This window comes from Culicoides brevitarsis, chromosome 2 (genome assembly GCF_036172545.1).
Source record: "Culicoides brevitarsis isolate CSIRO-B50_1 chromosome 2, AGI_CSIRO_Cbre_v1, whole genome shotgun sequence".
Classification (NCBI taxonomy): Eukaryota; Metazoa; Arthropoda; class Insecta; order Diptera; family Ceratopogonidae; genus Culicoides; species Culicoides brevitarsis.
Window position 1 is genome coordinate 31,758,090 of NC_087086.1, and position 21,643 is coordinate 31,779,732.

Consider the following 21,643-nt stretch of genomic DNA (forward strand, 5'->3'; position numbering starts at 1 on the left):
TTTTGTGATAAGAATGGAATTTTCGCACATTTACGAGATGATTTGGACAGTACTTTGTTAGTAACGATGGATGGATGAATAACGTGCTTTTGCTCTCTTGTCGTAAATTGCTCAAAATAAATTATTCACGAGAAATAATAAAATAAAGTGTGTCGTGAAGTTCAGTGTTGATTCTCCAGGGTAGTGGAAAAATGACATTTTTTCGCTCTCTTTTGCTGTTTTGTTATTGTGTCACGAAGTTTTTCTCTATTCTTGGAAAAAAGTAAATAAGGAAATTTTAAAGAAATCGTTTTAGAGAGATTTTGGAGTCTATTAGGAATTTTTTAAAATTATTTCTTGACTCAAAAAATTTTGGATTAAAAATTTAATTAATTTCCTAAACTTAATTAAAATTTAATTTAATTAAAATAATTTATTAATATTTTAAAAATTATTATCAAAATTAATTTTTTGAAGTAAAAATACAATAAATATTAATTTAAATAAAAAAAATCATAAAAATTAAAAAAATGACTTAAAATAATTTAATTTAATTTTTTTTAATATTATTTCATTTAAATTTAATAATTTAAACAATTTAAATTTTTAAATTTAGATATTTAGATAAAAATTTAATTTTATATTAAATAAGTATATATGAAAAAATTATTAAAAAAAATTATAATTTATTTTTTTTCAATTATTTGAATTAATTTTTAAAATTAAAATCTAAATGATTTAATTTATTAAATAATTTACATATTTATTGATTTTTTTGATTTTTTCTTAATGATTTTTATAAAAAAAAACTTAAAAATTATTTTTTTTTTTTAAATTTTATTTTTATAAATTTTTATTAGGTATCCAAAAATTTCTCTGAACATAATTTTTTTTTTTTCAAAGTCTATCCCTTTCCCGGGCCAAAATTTTTTCGATTTTTTGCGCGTTTTGAAATTTCTCTTAAATTTCAAAGACCAAAATTCAAAAATATTTTTTTGTTGAAAAGCTTGAACCCTTGGCTTTCAAGTACAACTTGAATTATTTTAATAGCTGAACTTAAAGTTATTGAAAAATTAGTTTTTCAAATAAATTTTTCCTCTGTGGACAAAATCTATTTTTTGCATTAAAATGCTATTTTTACTCCCATTCTATATTCAATTTTCAATCCAAAGCTCTGTAAAAAACATTTTCTTTGACAACTCAAAATTGCGCTTTCATCTATATTTTCCCTTTCATGTCAATTCTCCAAGAAAAAAAAAATTCGTTCACCGACATGTCATGCTCTACTTTTATTTTTCGTATGTGAGCTTTTTGTTGAGTAAATTTAGACAACATTAATAATAAAATAGGGTAAAGAAGGATGGAAACTCACTCGAGATCCTTTTCGTGTAAGACCTAGTTTTTTTTGTCACAACAAAACAACTTCCGGTAATAACTTCACATGTTTCGATAAAAAAAAATACAAAAAAAAAAACGATTCAAAATTAATCCAATTAAAAAAGAAGATTGTTTCGGTCGTATTTCGTGTCGGGTGAACAAATAAATAAATTCCTTGTTAATTATCACATCTCCCAAATGCCATTAATTCTAAAGATTCGCGTCTAATCTTGCCTTCATTCTTAATTTAATTGCCCTCTTTCGTTCCCTTTTAGCTTTTGTTCTATTGCTCGTAGAAAAACAAGCGTTAAGTTACTTGATAAGGATTGTTAATCCCATCTTATTAATAACATTTCGCTTTGCTGCGAGAAAATAAATTATATTTTACGTGAAATTTATCGCAAAAGTTATCGACGGTTCTCGGTGAATTTTCTCCCTTGCGTGGGCTTGGCACCGGAGAAAATCGCTTACGAGTTCACTGATTTTGATTAGATTGCCTGGAAGGCTAATAAATGTAAAAGTGAATGTAAAATTAATGAGATTATTGATAACTTTGCTTTTATTTTTTCAACTCTCCTTTCTCTCCCTTTTGGTTTTTGCTTTGATACCAACCAACAACAATTGCTACCCTTTTTTATCCATTGTTCGGAAAAAAATATAAAAAAAACTTTTTCATGTACTTTAACGAACTCTCCTCATATATCGATCCCAAATCCAATCCATTTCAATATTTTATTCACGATCTTTTTTTTTTTTTGCCTTCGAGCACATCATCATCGTCATCATCTCGAAAAAACGACGTACAAAGCAAAACAAACATTGAGTGTGGCGTTTCCAGCTAATTATTCGCAGAATTTTTATTTGTTTCAAGGCAAAGAAGCGAAAATAGATACACTACTTGTTCATTCGCAGAGGGTTCAAGTTTGTTTTTATGGCTGCGACGCACGACGGCGAAAAAAGGGCAACAAAGAAGACAAAGAAACGTCGTTCGTCTTGCGAAGAATATGAAATGACTTTGTATTCTCATTCTTTTCGCGCGCGCTGCGATTTTTCTGTATCGAGGATGATTTCCCTTGAAGGTTGTTTGTCTGGTTGTGTATCTTGAACAAGAAGAAGATGATAAAAAATATCGTGAAACGCGAGAAGATATGTTTGTTTGTTTGTCTTGGGGTTTCCATTGTTACAGCAGCGTGAGAGGTGCTCTTCAAGCAATTTCCGATGAACTTTTTCTTTGAAGTTGTTGGAGTTTCCTGTGGAGTTTTTTTTCGATGAATGTGAAGCTGGAATTTAATGAGAAGTGAAGAATTGTTGAAAAATGGCATAATTAGGTATTTTTGAAGATTTTTTCTGATTAAAACTAAATACTTGAGTAGAAAATTTTTATGCTGAATTAAATTTTTTGTCAAATTTTTAACAAAATGCTTTTGCTGAATTGCAAAAATGACAAATTTTTAACCAAATTCCTTTGCTGAATTGCAAAAATGTCAAATTTTTAACAAATTGCTTTTGCTGAATTAAAAAAGTTCAAATTTTTAACAAAATACCTTTACTGAATTAAAAAAATTCAAATTTTTAACAAAATGCTTTTGCTGAATTGCAAAAATGACAAATTTTTAACAAATAATTTTGCTGAATTAAAAAATTTTTAACAAAGTGCTTTTGCTGAATTAAAAAATGACAAATTTTTAACAAAATGCCTTTGCTGAATTAAAAAATGACAAATTTTTAACAAAATGCCTTTGCTGAATTGCAACAATGACAAATTTTTAACAAATAATTTTGCTGAATTAAAAAATTTTTAACAAAATGCTTTTGCTGAATTTAAAAATTTCAAATTTTTAACAAAATGCTTTTGCTGAATTAAAAAAATTCAAATTTTTAACAAAATGCTTTTGCTGAATTAAAAAAATTCAAATTTTTAACAAAATGCCTTTGCTGAATTGCAAAAATGACAAATTTTTAACAAATAATTTTGCTGAATTAAAAAAATTTTTAACAAAGTGCTTTTGCTGAATTAAAAAAATTCAAAATTTTAACAAAATGCTTTTGCTGAAATAAAAAAAAAACAATTTTTTAATAAAATGCCTTTGCTGAATAGCAAAAATTACAATTTTTTAACAAAATGTTTTTGCTGAATTAAAAGATTTCAAATTTTTAACAAAATGCTTTTGCTGAATTGCAAAAATGCCAAATTTTTAACAAAATTCTTTTGCTGAATTGCAAAGATGCCAAATTTTTTATAAAATGCCTTTGCTGAATTGCAAAAATGGCAAATTTTTAACAAAAAACTTTTGATGAACTGCAAAAATGACAAATTTTTAACAAAATGTCTCTTTTTGCTCAATTAAAAAATTTCTAAATATTAAAAAATGCTTTTGCTGAAGTGAAAAAAAAAATTCAAATCTTAAGTAAAAATTTTGAGCTGAATTGAACAAAAAAGTAATAAACTTGTAAAAATCAAACCTTTTCAAAAAATCGATAAAAATCTCAAATTTTCATATTTCATATTAAAATTGAAAGCCACTCAACCAACGAGACACGCACACTAAACACCCGATTAAAATATTTTTGTGTCCAAACGAAAAACTCTTCCATCATCATTCACTTCATATTTTACGTCCCATAACAATTTTTCCCCATTTTATGTATTCAATTTTTATTATCCGCCGTAAATCAACCAACGAACCATCCGACCAACCCATTCGCCTGCACAAACATCCTTAATCCTTCTGTTGTACACCGAATTTTCCGACAGAACCCGTAACTCTCTCTAGCCATCGTCTAGAATAACAATGCGAAACACATGCCCGGTCTGTTTTTCTTTCTCTTCAACGATAGTTTTTTTTTATTTTCCACTTTTTTTTATTGCTCGTCCTTTTTAATACTTTTATTACATCATCATTATGAATGCGACTTTGTGTCTGCCGAACCTTGCCACACACGCCGTGCACCACATTTGCGATGTTTATATTTATTTTGGTCAGGCAATCAACTCTGAGTGAACGGAGCAAAACAACAAAAAGTTGAATAATTAAATTAGTTGTCTTTGTCTTACGAGTTATTTTTTTCTCTCTGGGTAACGGAATGGATTGAGATGATAAAAATCATAAAAATTCGAGAGTGTTGTTGAGAAAGGGACACAAACATGATTATTTTCATTTTGGGTCTCCGTCTTAATTACTGAGAATTGGTTTCGGACCGAAATTCGTTGATTGACTAATTAAAGGCAAGCACAGGCGACGGCGACAATGACAGAAAAGCAACAAATATCAAGCTTTGTCATGTTGGTTTTTTGTGCGAATTTCGGTTGTTTGTTAATCCGATGTAAATAAAAAGTTTTTTAGAGTGTGAGAAAATCCGCATCGGCTTTGATGCTCGTCTGACACGGACAACGGAAATGGGTGGTCTTAATTGTTTAGCCTTGGGGCGGATTCTCTCATGCTTGGCGCTTGTTTAAATAATGGTCTGTAACAACAAAAGCGAGTGTTTTTGTCTCATTTTTTGAAGACTTTTAGGGAAAATTAGTTGTTCGACTTGTTTTTGTCCGTACTTTTTAGATGTAACTTGAAAAATTAAATGTAAAATTATGAAATTGATAATTTTTACTCTAAGAGGTTCTTGAGGTTCAAAAAAATATTAAATTGAAATTTTCTTTTTGCAAATTTTTAAGCTTTTTATAAAAAAAATTTTTATTTAAAATTTTTTTCAGTCTCTTCAAGAACTTTTTAGGCAAAAAAATTTTTATTCAAAAGTCTCTTCAGCAAATGTTTATTCAAAAGTCTCTTCAGCAAATTTTTATTCAAAAGTCTCTTCAGCAAATTTTTATTCAGAAGTCTCTTCAGCAAATTTTTATTCAGAAGTCTATTCAGCAAATTTTTATTCAAAAGTCTCTTCAGCAAATTTTTATTCAGAAGTCTATTCAGCAAATTTTTATTCAGCAGTCTATTCAGCAAATTTTTATTCAGAAGTCTCTTCAGCAAATTTTTATTCAGCAGTCTCTTCAGCAAATTTTTATTCAGAAGTCTCTTTAGCAAATTTTTATTCAAAAGTCTCTTCAGCAAATTTTTATTCAGCAGGTTATTCAGCAAATTTTTATTTAGAATTTTCTTCAGAAAATTTTTATTCAGAAGTCTCTTCAGCAAATTTTTATTCAAAAGTCTCTTCAGCAAATTTTATTCAGAAGTCTCTTCAGCAAATTTTTATTCAGAAGTCTCTTCAGCAAATTTTTATTCAAAAGTCTCTTCAGCAAATTTTTATTCAAAAGTCTCTTCAGCAAATTTTTATTCAAAAGTCTCTTCAGCAAATTTTTATTCAAGTCAATTCAGCAAATTTTATTCAAAAGTCTCTTCAGAAAATTTTTATTCAGCACTCTATTCAGCAAATTTTACATTTTTCAACAAATCGATTATTTGTTAATTTTTTTAATGCAAAAAATGTTGACAAAGCGTAACAAAAATGCGGTTCAGTTGCTCATTTCACGCCGATTCTTTTATGTATCTTGTTTTTTTTATCGTCATCATCCGCATTGTCAACATGCCAACACACACGAACACGCGACGGATATTGGAGAGGGTTCGCTGAAAGCCATAACATAATATAATAATTATGTCCATATTTATTAACGTAAACATCACGTAAAATGGGAAAAAAGGGGTTTAATGCTACAATACAATGCGGCAACGCACCATGAATGTGTTGAAAGACCAAATTGTACACATTTCGTCGAGTTCGTAGTAATAGCATGCCAGGTGAGGTGAGGTGTCTGTTTTTGTAAATATTTATGGACATCAGAATCTCTCTTTTGTCTGTTTGCCGAAATACATCGAAAGTGTAGATGGGGGAGGACATTAATGCATAAATAAAAGGCAACAATTGAAATTTTATCCACACGTAGAGAAATCGGGTTTTCTCCACGTTTGATATGGGTTTGAAATGTCATTCCGTCTTCAATCCGATGAAATTTGATCAAATTTTCATCAAAAACTACTAGCATGACCTTCCATGCTTGAGAGGAGATATTTTTGTCAATGGTCACCCAGAGAACAATCGAATTGTCACAAAATCCGACAAATTTTCCAGCAGAACGCACAAAACGAATAAATTTCATCTCGAGAAACGTAATAAGTAAACATTTTTTTGGACGACGAAGGACAAACGAGAAAATGCGAAGAGCGGCGAGGGGGTGATAAAATGAATCAATTTATCACTTTTAGCGAACATTTACTTTTATTATCAGTATTTGCATATACTACGAAATTTTCGAGAGCAAAGCAAGAAAAAAAACAAACAGTCGAAAACACTTCAAATATTAAATTAAAAAAAAACTACGACGAGCAAGGACGAAAAAGTGGATGTTTAATATTTGCTGAAGAAATTCCTTTTAAATTTTAAAGCGACGAAGAATAAGTGATGATGATGAAGTAAAATTGATTTTCTGTTTTTTTTTTTTCTTCAAGTGGCTCGTTTCTTCATTACTGTATCTAGCTTGAAGAAGCAATATTGGAAAAAAGTGATGGAAGGGAGCAAAAATTAAAATCAAAGCGGAAAATTGGGAAATTAGGACCCCATTATGAGAAGTTTTGGCGTGTTGACTACTAATGAGAGTTAGAAAAAAAAAATAGGGATGGAGGAGTGACTTTTTTTTGTAAAAAAATTTAAATTCGTTGAAAAATATTTTTAAATTAATTTTTAAAAATATTTTTTAAATTAATTTTTAAAAATATTTTTTAAATTAATTTTTAAAAATATTTTTTTATTTTAAAATTTCAATATTTATTTTCAAAGAAATTTTATTTTAAAATTAAATTTAGCCAAAAAGCGATTTTTATTTTTAAAATTAATTTTGCTTCCATTTATTGCAAAAAAAAATATTTTATTGAATATTTATAAAAAAATTTAAAAAAACAGAAAAATGAAACATTTTTATTCTTGGCTAAAATTTAATATTTGAAAACTTTTTCAAATGTATGAAAATTTTTTTCATAAAATGCCAACAACCTATCGATTTCTCATAAAAATCACACAAAAATCCACTCAACGAGACAAAAAATGTTTCATAACCCACTTTTTCCGAGAAAAACCTTCAAAAAATAATCATCTAGTTCGTTTATTTATTTTTCTTTTCAGATTCTCTGTGCAGCACTGATAATAGACTCAACTCGACATAAATACTCAAACGGACTGCAAAATTCACGCAGGCAGCAGAAAAAATATTTTTCAGTGATACTTCAATGAAAAAATAAAATTACCTTGTGTACTTGGCAGATTTCTCATTGAAGAAGAAAAAAAAATAAATATTTTGCTTTGTAGAATTTTGTCATCGTCAGAAAAAAAATTTCATAATAGAAAAAGTAGTAGGCAAAAAAAAAGGGAAAAAGAGAAAAAGCAAAATAAAAAAGTATATTACCAGTCAATAAGAGAGATAAATAAAGTCAGAGAGTGTGTATAGTGAATTATATTTTGCACGTATTTCGAACGTCGTGTGTGAGTTACTCTTCTCCGCTTCTGTCGGAGTTAAAGGCACAAAAAGTTTCAAAATAAATCGTGAAAAAAATATCGGCACACAAAATGCCAAAATATCTGCCAATGACATCAGTGTTATTAGTTTTAAGTTTCTTTCTCTTGAGTTTTTGTGCGGAGGATGTGCGAGCGATCGGATGTCCCGAGAAATGCTCGTGCCAGCAGCGGACTGTGCGTTGCTTGCGTCAACAAATGGATAAAATACCTGTCGTTCCACAGGACACGAATATCATGTAAGTATTTTTCTTTTTTCTCTTTATGAATATTTGATGGTTGTTAGACAAACATTTTTGCTGAAATTAATTCTGAGAAAAACAATCCTGCAGGAAGAATTACAAAAGAATTCAGTTTGTGAGCTTCAGGTGCTTCGTAATTTAATATTTTCTTCTCAAATTTTTTTGACGTTCCTTTTTTGCTAGAAGCTAAAAGTTATAATTCTCTTCAATTTGCATTTCTAGTCAAATTATAATTTGAATTTAACAAACAACTCAAATAATGAAAAAACAAACTAGACTTTTTTTACTTTAAATCCGTTTTTTAAGTCATAACAAACCACATCTTTGGATTTTCTTTGTTCTGTGTCCTTTTTAAAAATTCATTGTGAAAAGTTGCGAGGCCATGGGACATAGACACAAAAAAATCTATGAAGAAAAAGAATGTAAGAAGTAAGCGTCAAGTCAAACTTTTATAGTTTTTTTTTATTTTCATGAGTTTTTTACTTTTAGTTTTGGTTTCATCTTTTATTTTCGATCTTCTCCTTTTTCAAAGTCGTCTCTGTGGATGCCTTTTTTGTGTTATTGAGTGAATGTGGTAGTATTATAGTTTGAAGACTTTAGGCGGAGACAATGTTGAAAAGTGTTTCATGTTTTATTATGGTTATGATTTTTTACATTTATTGTGTTGGTCGTTGAATTTGAAATAAAATATAATTCAATCGATTTATAGTTTACGCTTAATGAGATGAGAAATGATGAAAATTTTGAAAGACATTAACATTAGGTTTTTTAGATCTTCACGACTTTTAATGGCATTAGTCTCATATTCCAGGTCGTCATTCTCGTAAGAGTTTAAAAAGTGAATAAGTTCACAAGGGTTGTTGTCACAAAAATCTAATAAATTTTTAAAAACAATTTGGAAGTAAAAAAGAACTTTGCTTGTTGGAGCTCGAGGATTTGTATTTTAATTTTTAAACTTTCGAATTTTTAAACACTCTGCCGAGGCTTGATTTAGTAAACCGTCTATTTTAATGAGTCCCATTTTCAATGTAGGTGAGGGATGGATTACAATTGTAAAGTTTAGTTAATCAATTGCTCTTTATACTGAGCCATTATTTGCATATGGAGTTTGGGACGAATTTTGCGAGTTTTACAGGAACTTTAATAAATAAATCATCTGCTGCGTCCCGCATTTCGTTTGCAGCAGCATATGCGTAAAACTAAGGTTTTCGGCACAAAACGGTCTTGTCGAATACCAAGCTGAAAGAATGATAAATTTTTTAGACATTCATTTTTAAGAACTTCGTCTTCTTATAGCTGGAACTCATTGTACAAACTTAATCGATTCTTCCGTTTCCTTCACCATTTCTAACTTTGACTAATTTGATGGGTTTCAAATCGCAGTTCAGATATTTTTTATTCAGACAATTTGAGTGTTAATTGTAACAATTTGAATAAATATCCATACATTTCCCAAATTTTTTGCTTCCCCTGAAATTAAAAATAAATATTAGTTTTGAGTCTGGAAACATTTTCAATAATTGTAACATCCTAAAGCAATGTTTTTTCACATTTTATTTGAAAGTCGATCCTTCGAGAAGAAGTTAAAGATTGAAAAGTATTCATGTTGTTTGATGAGTTTAAGAATGAGTAAAAAAAAGAGAACTTCTGATACGAAAAACTTTCGGTAAAAATGTAATCTGATGCTTGTTTGGTTGCTTTTGTTAGTTTGTTGTTCAATAGCTGCACTGGTTTTGTCGGTTTTTGGAATTTGAGGAGATTTTTTAATGAAATTCCTTCTTTAAAAAATTTCCTTCCAAAGAGTAAGAAAATATTAACACAACACATCCAAGGACTAACACCTTCAGAAATTCATACATTTTTCAAAGAAAATTCGAAAAAAATGATGGTTTTATAAATATTTGTGATCATTAAGCTAAATTTTTACTATTTTGATCAAAAATTTACAAAAATGAAAAAAAAAATTATCAAAAAAATTCAAAATGATAAATTTCTTTGATTTTTTTCAATTTTTTAACTTTTTTAACCTTTTCTTCCTTAATTATCTTATTTTAGACAATTTGAAACTTTTTTCTATTTAAAATAGTTAAAATAAACCCAAAATTTGAGATTTTGATTGAAATTCCATAGAAAATCGATGTGCCCTATAAGATTATCTTAAGGCAAGTTACTAAACTATCTCTCTGTGTGTCTTTCTCTATTATTATTAGTATAAACAGAAATAATTGTTGTTGTACTTACAAGTCGAACAATAAACTTTAACTACACTTGTTTCATGGCTCTCGGGAATTGTTCGTCTTGTTTTTTGAAAAACTCGATGGAGACGACTTGTGAGTTACTTTTTTTTGCGTTGTTTAAATCATTGTGATTTACATTGCATCAAAATCCGAAAAACTAATAAAAATCGCAAAAAAAAAAATAGTATCAACAGTGGCTTATGGCATCATATCAGTTAGTGACTAGCAACCGCACGTTGCCTGCAACATCATTTATTATTATTATACGCTTCCAAACATTTGTTAAATTTCAATTTTTTCATACACTCCAATGAACCTTTTTTTCGTGTGTGTCGCTCTTTTTGTCTATGTTCGCTCGCTTTCACGTAAAAACAACAAAAAAATACGACTAAAACAATGTTGTGCTTGCTTTTGCTTCAGTTTATGTCATTCGTGCAATTTTTCAGATGCATGAAGACAATCGTGATTCGTTAGAAATTTTTTTTTTCCATTTTTAAATAAAAATCCGCGTGTGGTTCGTAGAGAGTAAGCAAAATTACTCATCTCGTCGACGATGACGCGACGGAACAAAGTGACTCGTTTCCCATGAGCATCTCTAAAGTTTTCTTCTCGAAATGCATTTTTCGAACAAATGACATGTCGTTTGTTATGCTCTCTCTCTGCTGTTCTAACAACGCGTCGGGATGAATGCAACGACATAAAATTTTGTCCGCTGCCGTGTTTCTGTCGTCTAATGAAAGTTTTTGCTGCCGCTGAAGCGAAACGACGAATGGATGAAAAAAATTAGAGAAAAATTGTTTCTTTGTTCGTTTTCACATTTTTTTGTTGTTGTTTAGAAAGAGAGACGGGACTAGACCAGACATCGATTACGCGTCACATCAGAGCATGAAATTCAAATTATTTAGCAACTCATCTTGATTTTGCTCCTTTTTGCAGCGAGACGACGGGAAAGGGGGCGATAAAGAAAGTTAACGCCCGTCATGAGTCGTTTCCTCGCCTCGTTTAATGGTCATGTTCGTAAAAAACTTCGATCCGGTTTTAATGGAATTTTTTATTATCTACCATCGTCTGCTTCTTTACTTTTATGCAAAAAGGTGTTACAAAGTAAAATAAAGGTATCTGAAAAAAAAATTTTTTTGAGCATTTACAAGGATTTTTGGATCAAAATCTGCTAGAATTTGATTTTTTCATAATTTTTTTTTTTGCCTTTGAATAATTTTTTGTCAAATTTATCAAAAAATGATCAAATTTACTTCAAATTGTTGGTTTTCAAGAAAATTTTAAACTTAAATGAAAAATATTTCCAAAATTTGTAGTTTTGGCAAATTTTATGAAGTCATGAGAAAAATTTACCTTTTTTCTAGAAAAAATTAATTCAAAAAAAATAACTTAATTAATTTAACGAAAAAAAAAATTCTTGTAAAATTTTTAAAAAATACAATTTGTAAAAAATGTTTTTAAAGAGAAATTTTTTAGATAAGTCAAAATAAATAATAGATAAGTCCTAAATTTAAAATTAAAAAAAAATATTTGATTTGAAAAAAAATTTTTAATATTTTTCTTCACTAAATTTTTATTTAATCTGATGACTTTGAATCAAATTTTTACAAAAAAAAAAATATTTTTAAATCAAAATTTTAAATCTTTATATTTTTTTTATAAAATTTTTAGCAAATTTTGCATTTTTTGGATTCAAATTTGGTATCAAATTTTTACAAAAAAAAAAAAAAAAAAATTTAAATTAAAATTTTGAGTCTTTAAATTTTTTTTTTAATTTTTAGCAAATTTTGAATTTTTTTTGGATAAAAACTTCAAAAAAGTTACAAAATTTACCTCAATGTTTAGTTTTCCATCACTTAAAATGACATTTTCGCCAAAAACTGCCTAAAAAGGCTCAAATTTCCTCAAAAACCTCAGACCTATAAAAAATTTGATATTTTTAGCAACATTACAAAAAAGCAAAAACTCCATAGGTATCACCTCACCTTTCATTTTCAATTACCGTAAAAAAAAAATCCAGCCAGCCAAACCATCATCTATCGTCATCAAGTTCGTAATAATAATCAAAAAGTTTCAGTAAATAAAATTTTTTCATGTGGCTTCTCTCTCTCTCCCGTCCTCCAATCTACTTTTTTTTTGCTGCTCCTGTTATGGACGACAATATATTCTACTCAAACGCAGGCAACACAACACAAAATTATTTGAAACTGACACATTCATTTCTCACACTTCATTCACCTCTTTCGGTCTGTGCCTTTTTTTCTCTCGTTCGTCGTCATCCTCGTCGACGACGTCCTTTCTCGTCGTGTGTGTCGTTGTTTGTTTTATATTTTATGCATTTTGTGATGGTGATTTTGATAGAAGTGGCATAGAATCCGTTTATGTCGCTCAGGTAGGCATTTTAACATTTTATTATTTCAGACGCGCGGCGCGCACGAAAAACTTATTTGCAGTAAATTTTTTTGCTGTTTTTTGCTTGAGGACAGCTCTCGAATGGGGTGGGCTTCGTCAAAAGCTGATGACTAATTGTGATGGATTTAGAAAATTTTTTGATGTTTCGTCGTCTCTGAAAACAAAAGCAAAAATTTCGTTTCGTGTTCCACATGTCGGCAAAATAAAATAAAATAGGAGAGAGGAGAGTGAAATATTAATTCAATTAATATCAAATTTCATTTTATTTGTTTCGGCTGCTGGTAGACGAGAGAGAAAAAAGCAAACATACGCACCGGAGATGAAAATATCCCACATGAACCGTATTGAATTACTTGATTAATTTCTAGACATTAAACAGGCTCTTAACTCAATTCAAACCGAACCGAAACAAACACGTGCCTCGTCTCGGTCTCCCATCTCCCCCTGACTACCCGCCTGTTCATTCACCGAAAAACTACGAAAAATATTACTTAATTACTTGTTTATTCTTTGTGGACGCCGCCGCTTTTTCGAGAGACTCGAGGGATGAGGCACTCACAGCAGGCGGAACGTCGTCGTCGTTGCTGACAAATAAAACAACAGAAAAAAAAGAGAAAAAAACAAATTATGTGTCACCATGGTGTTATATTTATCGCACTCTGGTTTGGTTTACAGCACATCTCTCGCTGGCTGCAGTACTTCTCAGGGTATTGTGTGCGTTTTAGATGAAGAGATGTGGATTTTCTGAGTGGTTTAGCAATGCTGTGGATTTACAGTCGAGGATGCGACGAAATTATCTGGATTAGCAAGAAATTTTGTGTTTGTTTGTCGAGGAGAAGGTCGAAAGGTGAGAAGATTGGCAGTCGTTCAAAAGCAAGTGTCTTTGACGATTAATTTAAGTGCTTGGCTTAGATGACTAATAAACAAGAGATTTTATGACACAAACAAACAAACAAACAGAGGGATTAGTGAGTTGTGAAAAAGTTGATCTTTGGTCGATGACACGTTGATGGAAAATTTTATTAAAATTGGGTCAAGAGGCGATTATTTGGGTATTTTTTTTATTTGTAAGAAATTAATTTTAAAGAATTATTTTAAAAGGTTTTTTTTATTTTTTTTTCAATTTTTATCAAATTTGAGCTTAACAGAGCTTATTAGAGATTAAAAATTAATTTTTAAAATTTACAAAAAAAAATTATAAATTTATAAAAAAATTTTAAAATTATTTTTTGATCTTTGTTGAGCTCATATTTGATAAAAATTGAAAAAAAAAATAAAAGTAATTCTATATCAAATAAAAAAAATATTGAACAAAAATTAATTAATTTTCATACAAAGGCTTGAAAAGTTTATATTTTTTAACTTTTCAGACAATTTATTTATTTTTTTTATTTGTTTTGATTTTGAGTCTGTTTTATATTTAACTTCATAAAATAAAACCACGTGATTTGGACTTCATAATATTTATTTCACGACTTCACTCTTGACGACTAACTTGCTATTTGCCTTCCTTGCTATCTTCATTACTTTCTTCCTTCTTACTACACAGTAAAAAATCCACGTCTCGACGACTAACTTGCTATTTGCCTTCTTTGCTATCTTCATTACTTTCTTCCTTCTTACTAACTACTACTAACAACATTCTTCCTTTCCTTCTACTATATTCCTACTCTACAGAGTCCAAAACAAATTTTCAAGCTATGATTTTTGTGAAATTTGTTAAAAATGAAAAAAATAAAATTTTTATAAAATAAAAAATTTTAAAGTTTCATTTTTTCTTAATTTTAACGTTAAATATTAAATATAAATATAATAAAAACAAATTTTGATCGATTTTTTGTCGATAAAGTGTTCAATTTTTTAAGTTTCATAAAATATTTTGTAAAAAAAATTTTTTTAAATGAAATTTGAATATATTGACATTTATATAGAATTTTGTTTAGAATTTTGAATATAGAATTTTATAATTAATTTTGTTTAGGTAAATTTAATAAAATTTAAATTCAAAAAATTATTTAATATTCATTTTCACATCGATAAATTTTTGCTTAAAATGTCAAAAATTTTTCATAAAATATCTTTCTGACAACAAACTTATCACGAATTTAAATCAAAAATCTGAATAATCTCCTTCAAGGTTACCGAAAAATCCTTCATTGAAAGTTATTTCCCTTCACAAAGCCACAAAAATCGAATAAATTTCCTCAATTTCCTCTCATGATTATATCTCTCGATTCGATCTTAATTGTTAATTTCTGTCAAATCATAAGCAAACGTCTAATAATTTATTTTCGTTCTGCGTTAGTGCTTTTATTAATAAACAACCCGAAGAACGAACGAACCAAACGACCGAGAAAAAAAATATATGAGACAAAAATTTTCGCAATAAATCTGAAATAAAAGTTCTGAGGAATATCAAACCCACTCACAATTCAAACACACACACACAACAACTGAGAGAAAAGGAAACCACATTCCACACATTTATTCTCATTATTCGTTTTTATCTTGGTACATCTGGCGTAGATACCGTATTGCTGTTATTATTATCATTTTTATTCATATATTATACAGCAAAAGCACACACAGCGTCGTTCCTTATCTCCAACACAATTCTCTATGATTTTTATTGCTCGTAATTATGCTTGAAAAATTATGAGTTTTGTCTCTGTTTTGTCATTTGTATGGTTTATAGCTCTCGGGCGTACTTACGTCGTTGTCGTCGTCGTCGAAGAAGAAGAAGATGAGAGAAAGGATGTAAAGGTCCCGGATGTAATTTGCTCAAGTTGTAAGTCAAAATGCGTTCTGCGGATTGAAAAGGTGTAAGATTGAGTTCTTAGAGGTTAGAATAATTCCTTAGGTTAGAAGCTGAATTAACTTCTTAAGCTAAAGTGAACTTTCTAACCTCTTAAGGAATCAATCTTACCTCTAAAGTGGTCAATTTAACCCCTTTTGGAATTTACCATATCAAAAAATGAGCTAAAAATCCCTTACAGAGCCTTATGGGCGAAAAGGGGTCAGATTTTGTGTCAGATTAACTTCATAAGGGGTTAAATTACTCTCCTCTTAATTCCTCGGGAGATAAGTTAACCCCTTATGAGGTTAATCTGACTCATTAAAAGTTAATCTGACCCCTTTTTTGCTAAGGACAGCTGAGATTGAGTCTTTAAGGGGTTAGAATAATCATTAGGAAGTTAAATTAGCACCTTAAGAGAACTTTTTCATCTCTTGAGGAATTGAAATTGAACTCCTTAAGTGAGTAATTTTACTCCCTTTGGAATTGACCATCTCCTGGTATAAAAAGTAATCCCTTAAAGAGGTTATTTTAACACCTTGGGAGGTTACTTTAACAGTTAACTTTACTCCTTACTATTAAGAGGTTAATTTGATCCCCTTTAAGAGTTGATCTGGTTGAGTTCATTTGTTGGATCATTAACTCTAAAGGGGAGTAAATTAACCTCTAAAGCTCAAGGAGTAAAGTTAACGGTTAAAGTAACCTCCCAAGGTGTTAAAATAACCTCTTCAAAGGATTACTTTTTATATCACGATATAGTCGATTCCAAAGGGAGTAAAATTACTCACTTTAGGAGTAATTATAAACAATTCCTCAAGAGATAAGAAAATTCTCTTAGGGTGCTAATTTAACTCCTAAGTTATTAATCTAACCCCTTGAGAACTCAATCTCAAACCTTTTCACTCCATAAGGCTATCACGACGCGAATTTAGCGCAAATTAATTAACTTTCCTCCTTTGAAGAAGAAGACGAAGACGAAGGAACATCGAGGAGTCTCTCCGCTTCGAGCTTTGTATCGATTGTCGTCGTTGTCGTGTCCCGCTGCGAGATAAATGAACGTCGTTCACATCCTCCGTTCAAAGATAAATGAAAAGACATTTATTTTTCGCTCCTGGAGACAATGAACGCGTGCATGAACACGGGATGTCACTCGAAAAATTGATGCGAGACCGAGATAGTGCTGATTTGAAAAATGATACTTTCACATCGCGGAAGGGAGCGACAACGATGATGATGATGATGTGTGCCTGCTGTTTTCAAGTGTCTTTATGTCATTCGCACACATAACCTCAAAAATATTGATTTCTTTAATTTTCGTGCTTCTGCGAAAAACCTTATGATTTTTCAACTCAATTAACTTCCGCCCACGAAGAAAAAAAATAATCTCCTGGTTAGGACAGCAACTCATCATCATCATCACAGACTGCACGTTTCGCCTCATTTTTCACCGTTGTCAAAATAAAGGTTAACAGCAACAACAAAAAAAAAGCCACGAAGAACACAATTTAATGTAATTTCCTGATACGTGAGGTTTTTTTCTTCATCTCGGTGCCACAGCAACTGTTACGCGATCATTTTTACCTGTGTCTGTCACTCACACAAAAGGAGTTTTTCGCTTTTTTTTCTCTGAAAATATTCACGAAAAGTTGGATGGATGTAATATCAAGTGAGCGTCATTCGTGAGGAACGTGGCTGATGAGATTTTTCGCTGCTTGCAGATGGTGGAAATTTATGATGGGAATTTATTGTTAGAGGTGATGTCGAGGGTTTTCCGCTGGAGTGCAGATTGAAGACTTATGCTGTTTTCGGTTGCCTTTTTTTTGTTTTAAAGTGTTTAAAATTTTGTTCATGTCAAAAAATGACACTTTTAATTAATTTTTATTGACAAAGTGAATTTTTTTTTTCACTCCATTGATTGATTTTGAGTTTTTTGGCATAAATTTTTGATTTTTTAATTGAAATTGACACTTTTTAATTAATTTTTATTGACAAAGTGACTTTTTTTAACAAGTACTCCATTGAAAATTGAATTATTGAGCCTTATTTTTCTCACGAAAAAAACAGAAAAAAGTTGTTCTGAATTAAATTAATTAATTGATTAATTTTCACTTAATTAAATTAATATTTTTTTTATTTTATTTAATTTAATTTTAATTTTCGGAAGCAAAAATGTAATTTTTAAAAAGGTTTTAATTTTTTATTTAAATTAAACCTTAATTAATTAATTAAGTAATTTTATGAATTAATTATTTAAATTTGAAAATTAAATTTAAATTTGCAGCATGCTTTATTTTATTAAATTAAAATTCCATAAAAATTGAATTAATAATTATTTAAAAAATTATTTATTTAATTTTAAAAATTTAAATTTTTTAAAATATTTCAAAAATTAAATTTAAATTAATTGAAAATTATTTTATTAAATTTAAAGAAAATTATTTAAAATTAATTAAATTTAATCAAATAAAAATTAAAATTAATCAAATAAAAAATTATTAATTTCATTTAGTGAAAATTTTGATTTTTTAAAAACTTTAAATGAGTAAATATTTGAAAATTCTTTTGTAAAAAAATATTCAGTTATTTGACATCTGTCAAAAATTTTATTATGACACTTTTGTGTTCATTTTTCATGAATTTCAATAAAATTTACAATAATTTTTAGTTTTGCTTGAAAAAAATTAAAATTTTTTGACATGATGACCAAATTTTAAATTATTTCAAATTTTACAACTGTCAAATTTTACAACTGTCAAATTTGACAGATGTCAAAATTTTTGAATTTTTACAAGTTTTTTACACTATTTTAGTTACTCAACTTTAAAATTTCATCAAATTTGTAAAAATTTGCAAAAATTTTCAAAAAAATTAATTTATTTGACACTTTTTAATTTCATTGAAATAATGACAGCTGTCAAAAAATCGTTTTTAAACAAAATTTCTTACCTTTTGGCACATTTAATCGCTATAATCTTCAACTTTTAAAAATTTTCAACCACTTTACTGCACTCTCTTCACCAAAACTCGTCCCTTTCCCTCCATGACGACAGTAAAAAAAATCACTTTGACAACCACATACCACGTCAAGATTTGATCTCATTCATTTATTTCTTCTTTCTTGTTTCACTTTTCATTCGTATTTCATCCTCCACAAATCTTGCGGTACCTCCTCCAACGCACGACGACGATTTACATTTTATTTTTTACGAAACATAAATTTTCCACGACACTTTTATCGTACTTGGGTACTTGCATCATTCTCGGCAGGCACCTTGGCGAAAATCTTGAGTAAAAGTACGAACACGTACAATTGACATACTTTTCCCTTCTCTCTTTGTGTCAACTGGCAGCGTTTTAAATCATGCAAACTGTCGGCACTCGGCAAGGCAGCAAAAGTACAAAAAAATTACAGTTTTTTTTACATTTACTTAAACAATTTCTTCTTCTGCTACGGACTCTTTTTTGTACATTTTATAGCCAAATAAACGCGTTTCGCTCGCAAAACAAACACGAGCAAAAAAAAAGTTTGTAAAATTTTCCCCAAGGACTCTCGGTTCGCAGAGAAAAAAAAGTTCAAAAGAAAGGTAAATTTAATGCGGTTTTTATGGCAAGTAATGGAAAAAATGAAAGGGAGTCGTCACAGTGTTCCCTCAGCTTCAATTAACTCTTTTTTTTTTCACTCGTAAAACGCACGAAAAATCACTGGCAACATGCAAATGAAGTTGATTTGTGTTTCCTTTTATCTCCACACCAAACACCTAATTTTCCTGTTCCACTTGAGTGATTCATAAATTCGGGCCCGAGTTTTGATGGCAATCTTCCAAAAAATGTTTCGCCAGAAGAGCAAAGAGGCATCAAGAGGAACATCTCCAGGAATTATGTTCTTTTTTGATTAAAATCTCGCAAAAAACTTAATTTTTTATCAACTTCCTGGCATGCGACGCAATTTTTTCCCGTGATCCTTGCTACAAACCGGATGTGCTTGTTAGCTTTTGTTCACTTTTTGTCGTCGTTCGTTGCAAGAGACATTCAAATGAATCAAAGCAATTACGATTATGTTCGAATAAAATCCCTGCCCAACTAACGAACGAACGGGGGGAAAACGAAAACATAAAAATTGTTTCACGCCATTTCATTCATTACGTTGCCATTCTTCTTTCCTTTTGATGCCATTCATGCCGAGTATACGGGAAAAATTCCTTCGTTAACTTGATTTCCCTTTTTTTTTCGCCTTTTATTGACGCTCGTGTCGCACTCAGCTCATCAGTGTACAATAATAATAATAATAATTTTTCTTTTATTATTTATTTTTATTATAATTCTTGAGTCAGCGCGCGATGTCTTTGCCTCGTAGGCGAGTTGAAGATGTTGAGAGTTAATAAAAATCGCAATAATGACGGTTGGTTAGCGCAAGATGATGATGATGATGATGACGACGAAGGGAGCGAAATGAACGTCATTTGGTCTGATAAGCGGATAGAAATGAATTACGAAGAGCATATTTTCACGCTCTTTTATTGTTTTTTTTTGCAGTGATTTCTTGTACGTGGCGATGTCGTCGTATTCGTTGTCCTGTAAAAAGTGTGGGAGAAATTATTTTAGAGGTCAAGGACGGATTAGAAATCGTAAAAAAACCTTGATTATTTACGACGATTGAAGATGAAATTTTGTAATTGGAGTGATTCTCGTAAAAGTTGGAGAACGTTTTTTGCCTTTTAACAGAAATTGCTTGGAAAAAAGTAATAATTTACCCGTTTTTGCATCAAATTATGTTAAAAGCAGGTAAAAAATTTGCTTGGGGAACGTCGTAAAATAATTTTCAGAGGACAGATTTATAAATTTTTGATGAAAACTGGACTTTTTAGCAGTTTTATGAAGATTTCTTGATATTTTTTATTAAAATTTTATATTTAAAAATTTTTTGTGATGTAAAAAAACGAAATTTTATGAAAAAATATCTTTTTTAATATTAAAATATTTTATGGGTCCTCCAAAATTATTTTGAATTAATTAAAAAGCAATTTTTGATGGTTGAAAAATCTATAACGGATTTATTTTGAATTGACAGACGTCAATTTTTTTCAAATTCTGAAAAAATTCTGTCAAATTCTTTCAATTTTGACTTACCATTCATTTTTGTAGTAAAAATTTTTATTTGTATTGAATTGAAAATTTTGACAGCTGTCATTAATTTTTGAATTTTTTTTCATTAAAAATAACTTTGATAAAAAAATTAATTCAATTTAATATTAAGCCAAATTAAAATTAATTTACTAAAAAGTAAACATGAAACGAATAAAAATTTGATACAAAATTGATATTCTAATTTTGACAGCTGTCACTTTTTTTTTTTTTTAATTTCAGATTAATATTTTGAAAATTTGAAGAAGAAATTTTGAAAATTTAAATTTTGTTATTTTTAATCTTTTAAAGTTTTTAATTTTAAAACTAAACATAGAAAATTTATAATTTTGACAGCTGTCATTCTATTTTTTTCATTATTTTTTTTTTTTGAAAACTAATTTCTTTGAATATTTGAAAAATTATTTAAAATTAATTTTTTAAATAATTAAATTCAATACTAAGAAAATATTTTAAAAATTTGATTTTTCAATTCTGACAGCTGTCAAGAAATTTTAAAGTTTAGATTGACAGCTGTTACTCAATTTTGTTCAAATTTTCAAAATGTTTTATCAATGAAAGTAATTTAATTTTAATTTTAAATTAATTCACTAAAAATAAAACGAAAAAAAAAATTCCTTCAAAATTGACATTTTTATGAATAATTTTGACAGCTGTCACTTAACTGTCAATTTATTTTTTTTTAATTTTCAGGTAAATATTTTAAAAATTTTAAGAAAAATTCTTCAAAAATTTTAATCTTGATAAAAGTTAATTTCAAACCTTAAAATAAATTTCTAAATTTTGACATCTGTCAATTCAAAAAATGACCGTTAAATTTTTTTTCAACCTTGAAAAAATTGCCTTTTAGCTAATTCATTAATTTTTTCATGATATTTATTTAACGAAAAAAAAAAGTTCACACCAACCCCCGACAAAACTGTAATATAAATAGTAATAATGGATAA

At 28.9% G+C, this 21,643-nt stretch overlaps 1 protein-coding gene across 2 annotated transcripts in view; it reads left to right on the forward strand.

The window, feature by feature from the left end:
* LOC134832226 (peroxidasin) overlaps window positions 1-21,643 on the forward strand; it is a 103,718-nt gene that overhangs the window by 1,567 nt on the left and 80,508 nt on the right. For both annotated transcript variants that reach the window (XM_063846196.1, XM_063846197.1), the window contains exon 2: window positions 7,483-8,108. In XM_063846196.1, coding sequence (XP_063702266.1) covers window positions 7,924-8,108 — 185 coding nt within the window. In that variant the 5' untranslated portion in view covers window positions 7,483-7,923. The remainder of the gene's footprint in view (window positions 1-7,482; window positions 8,109-21,643) is intronic.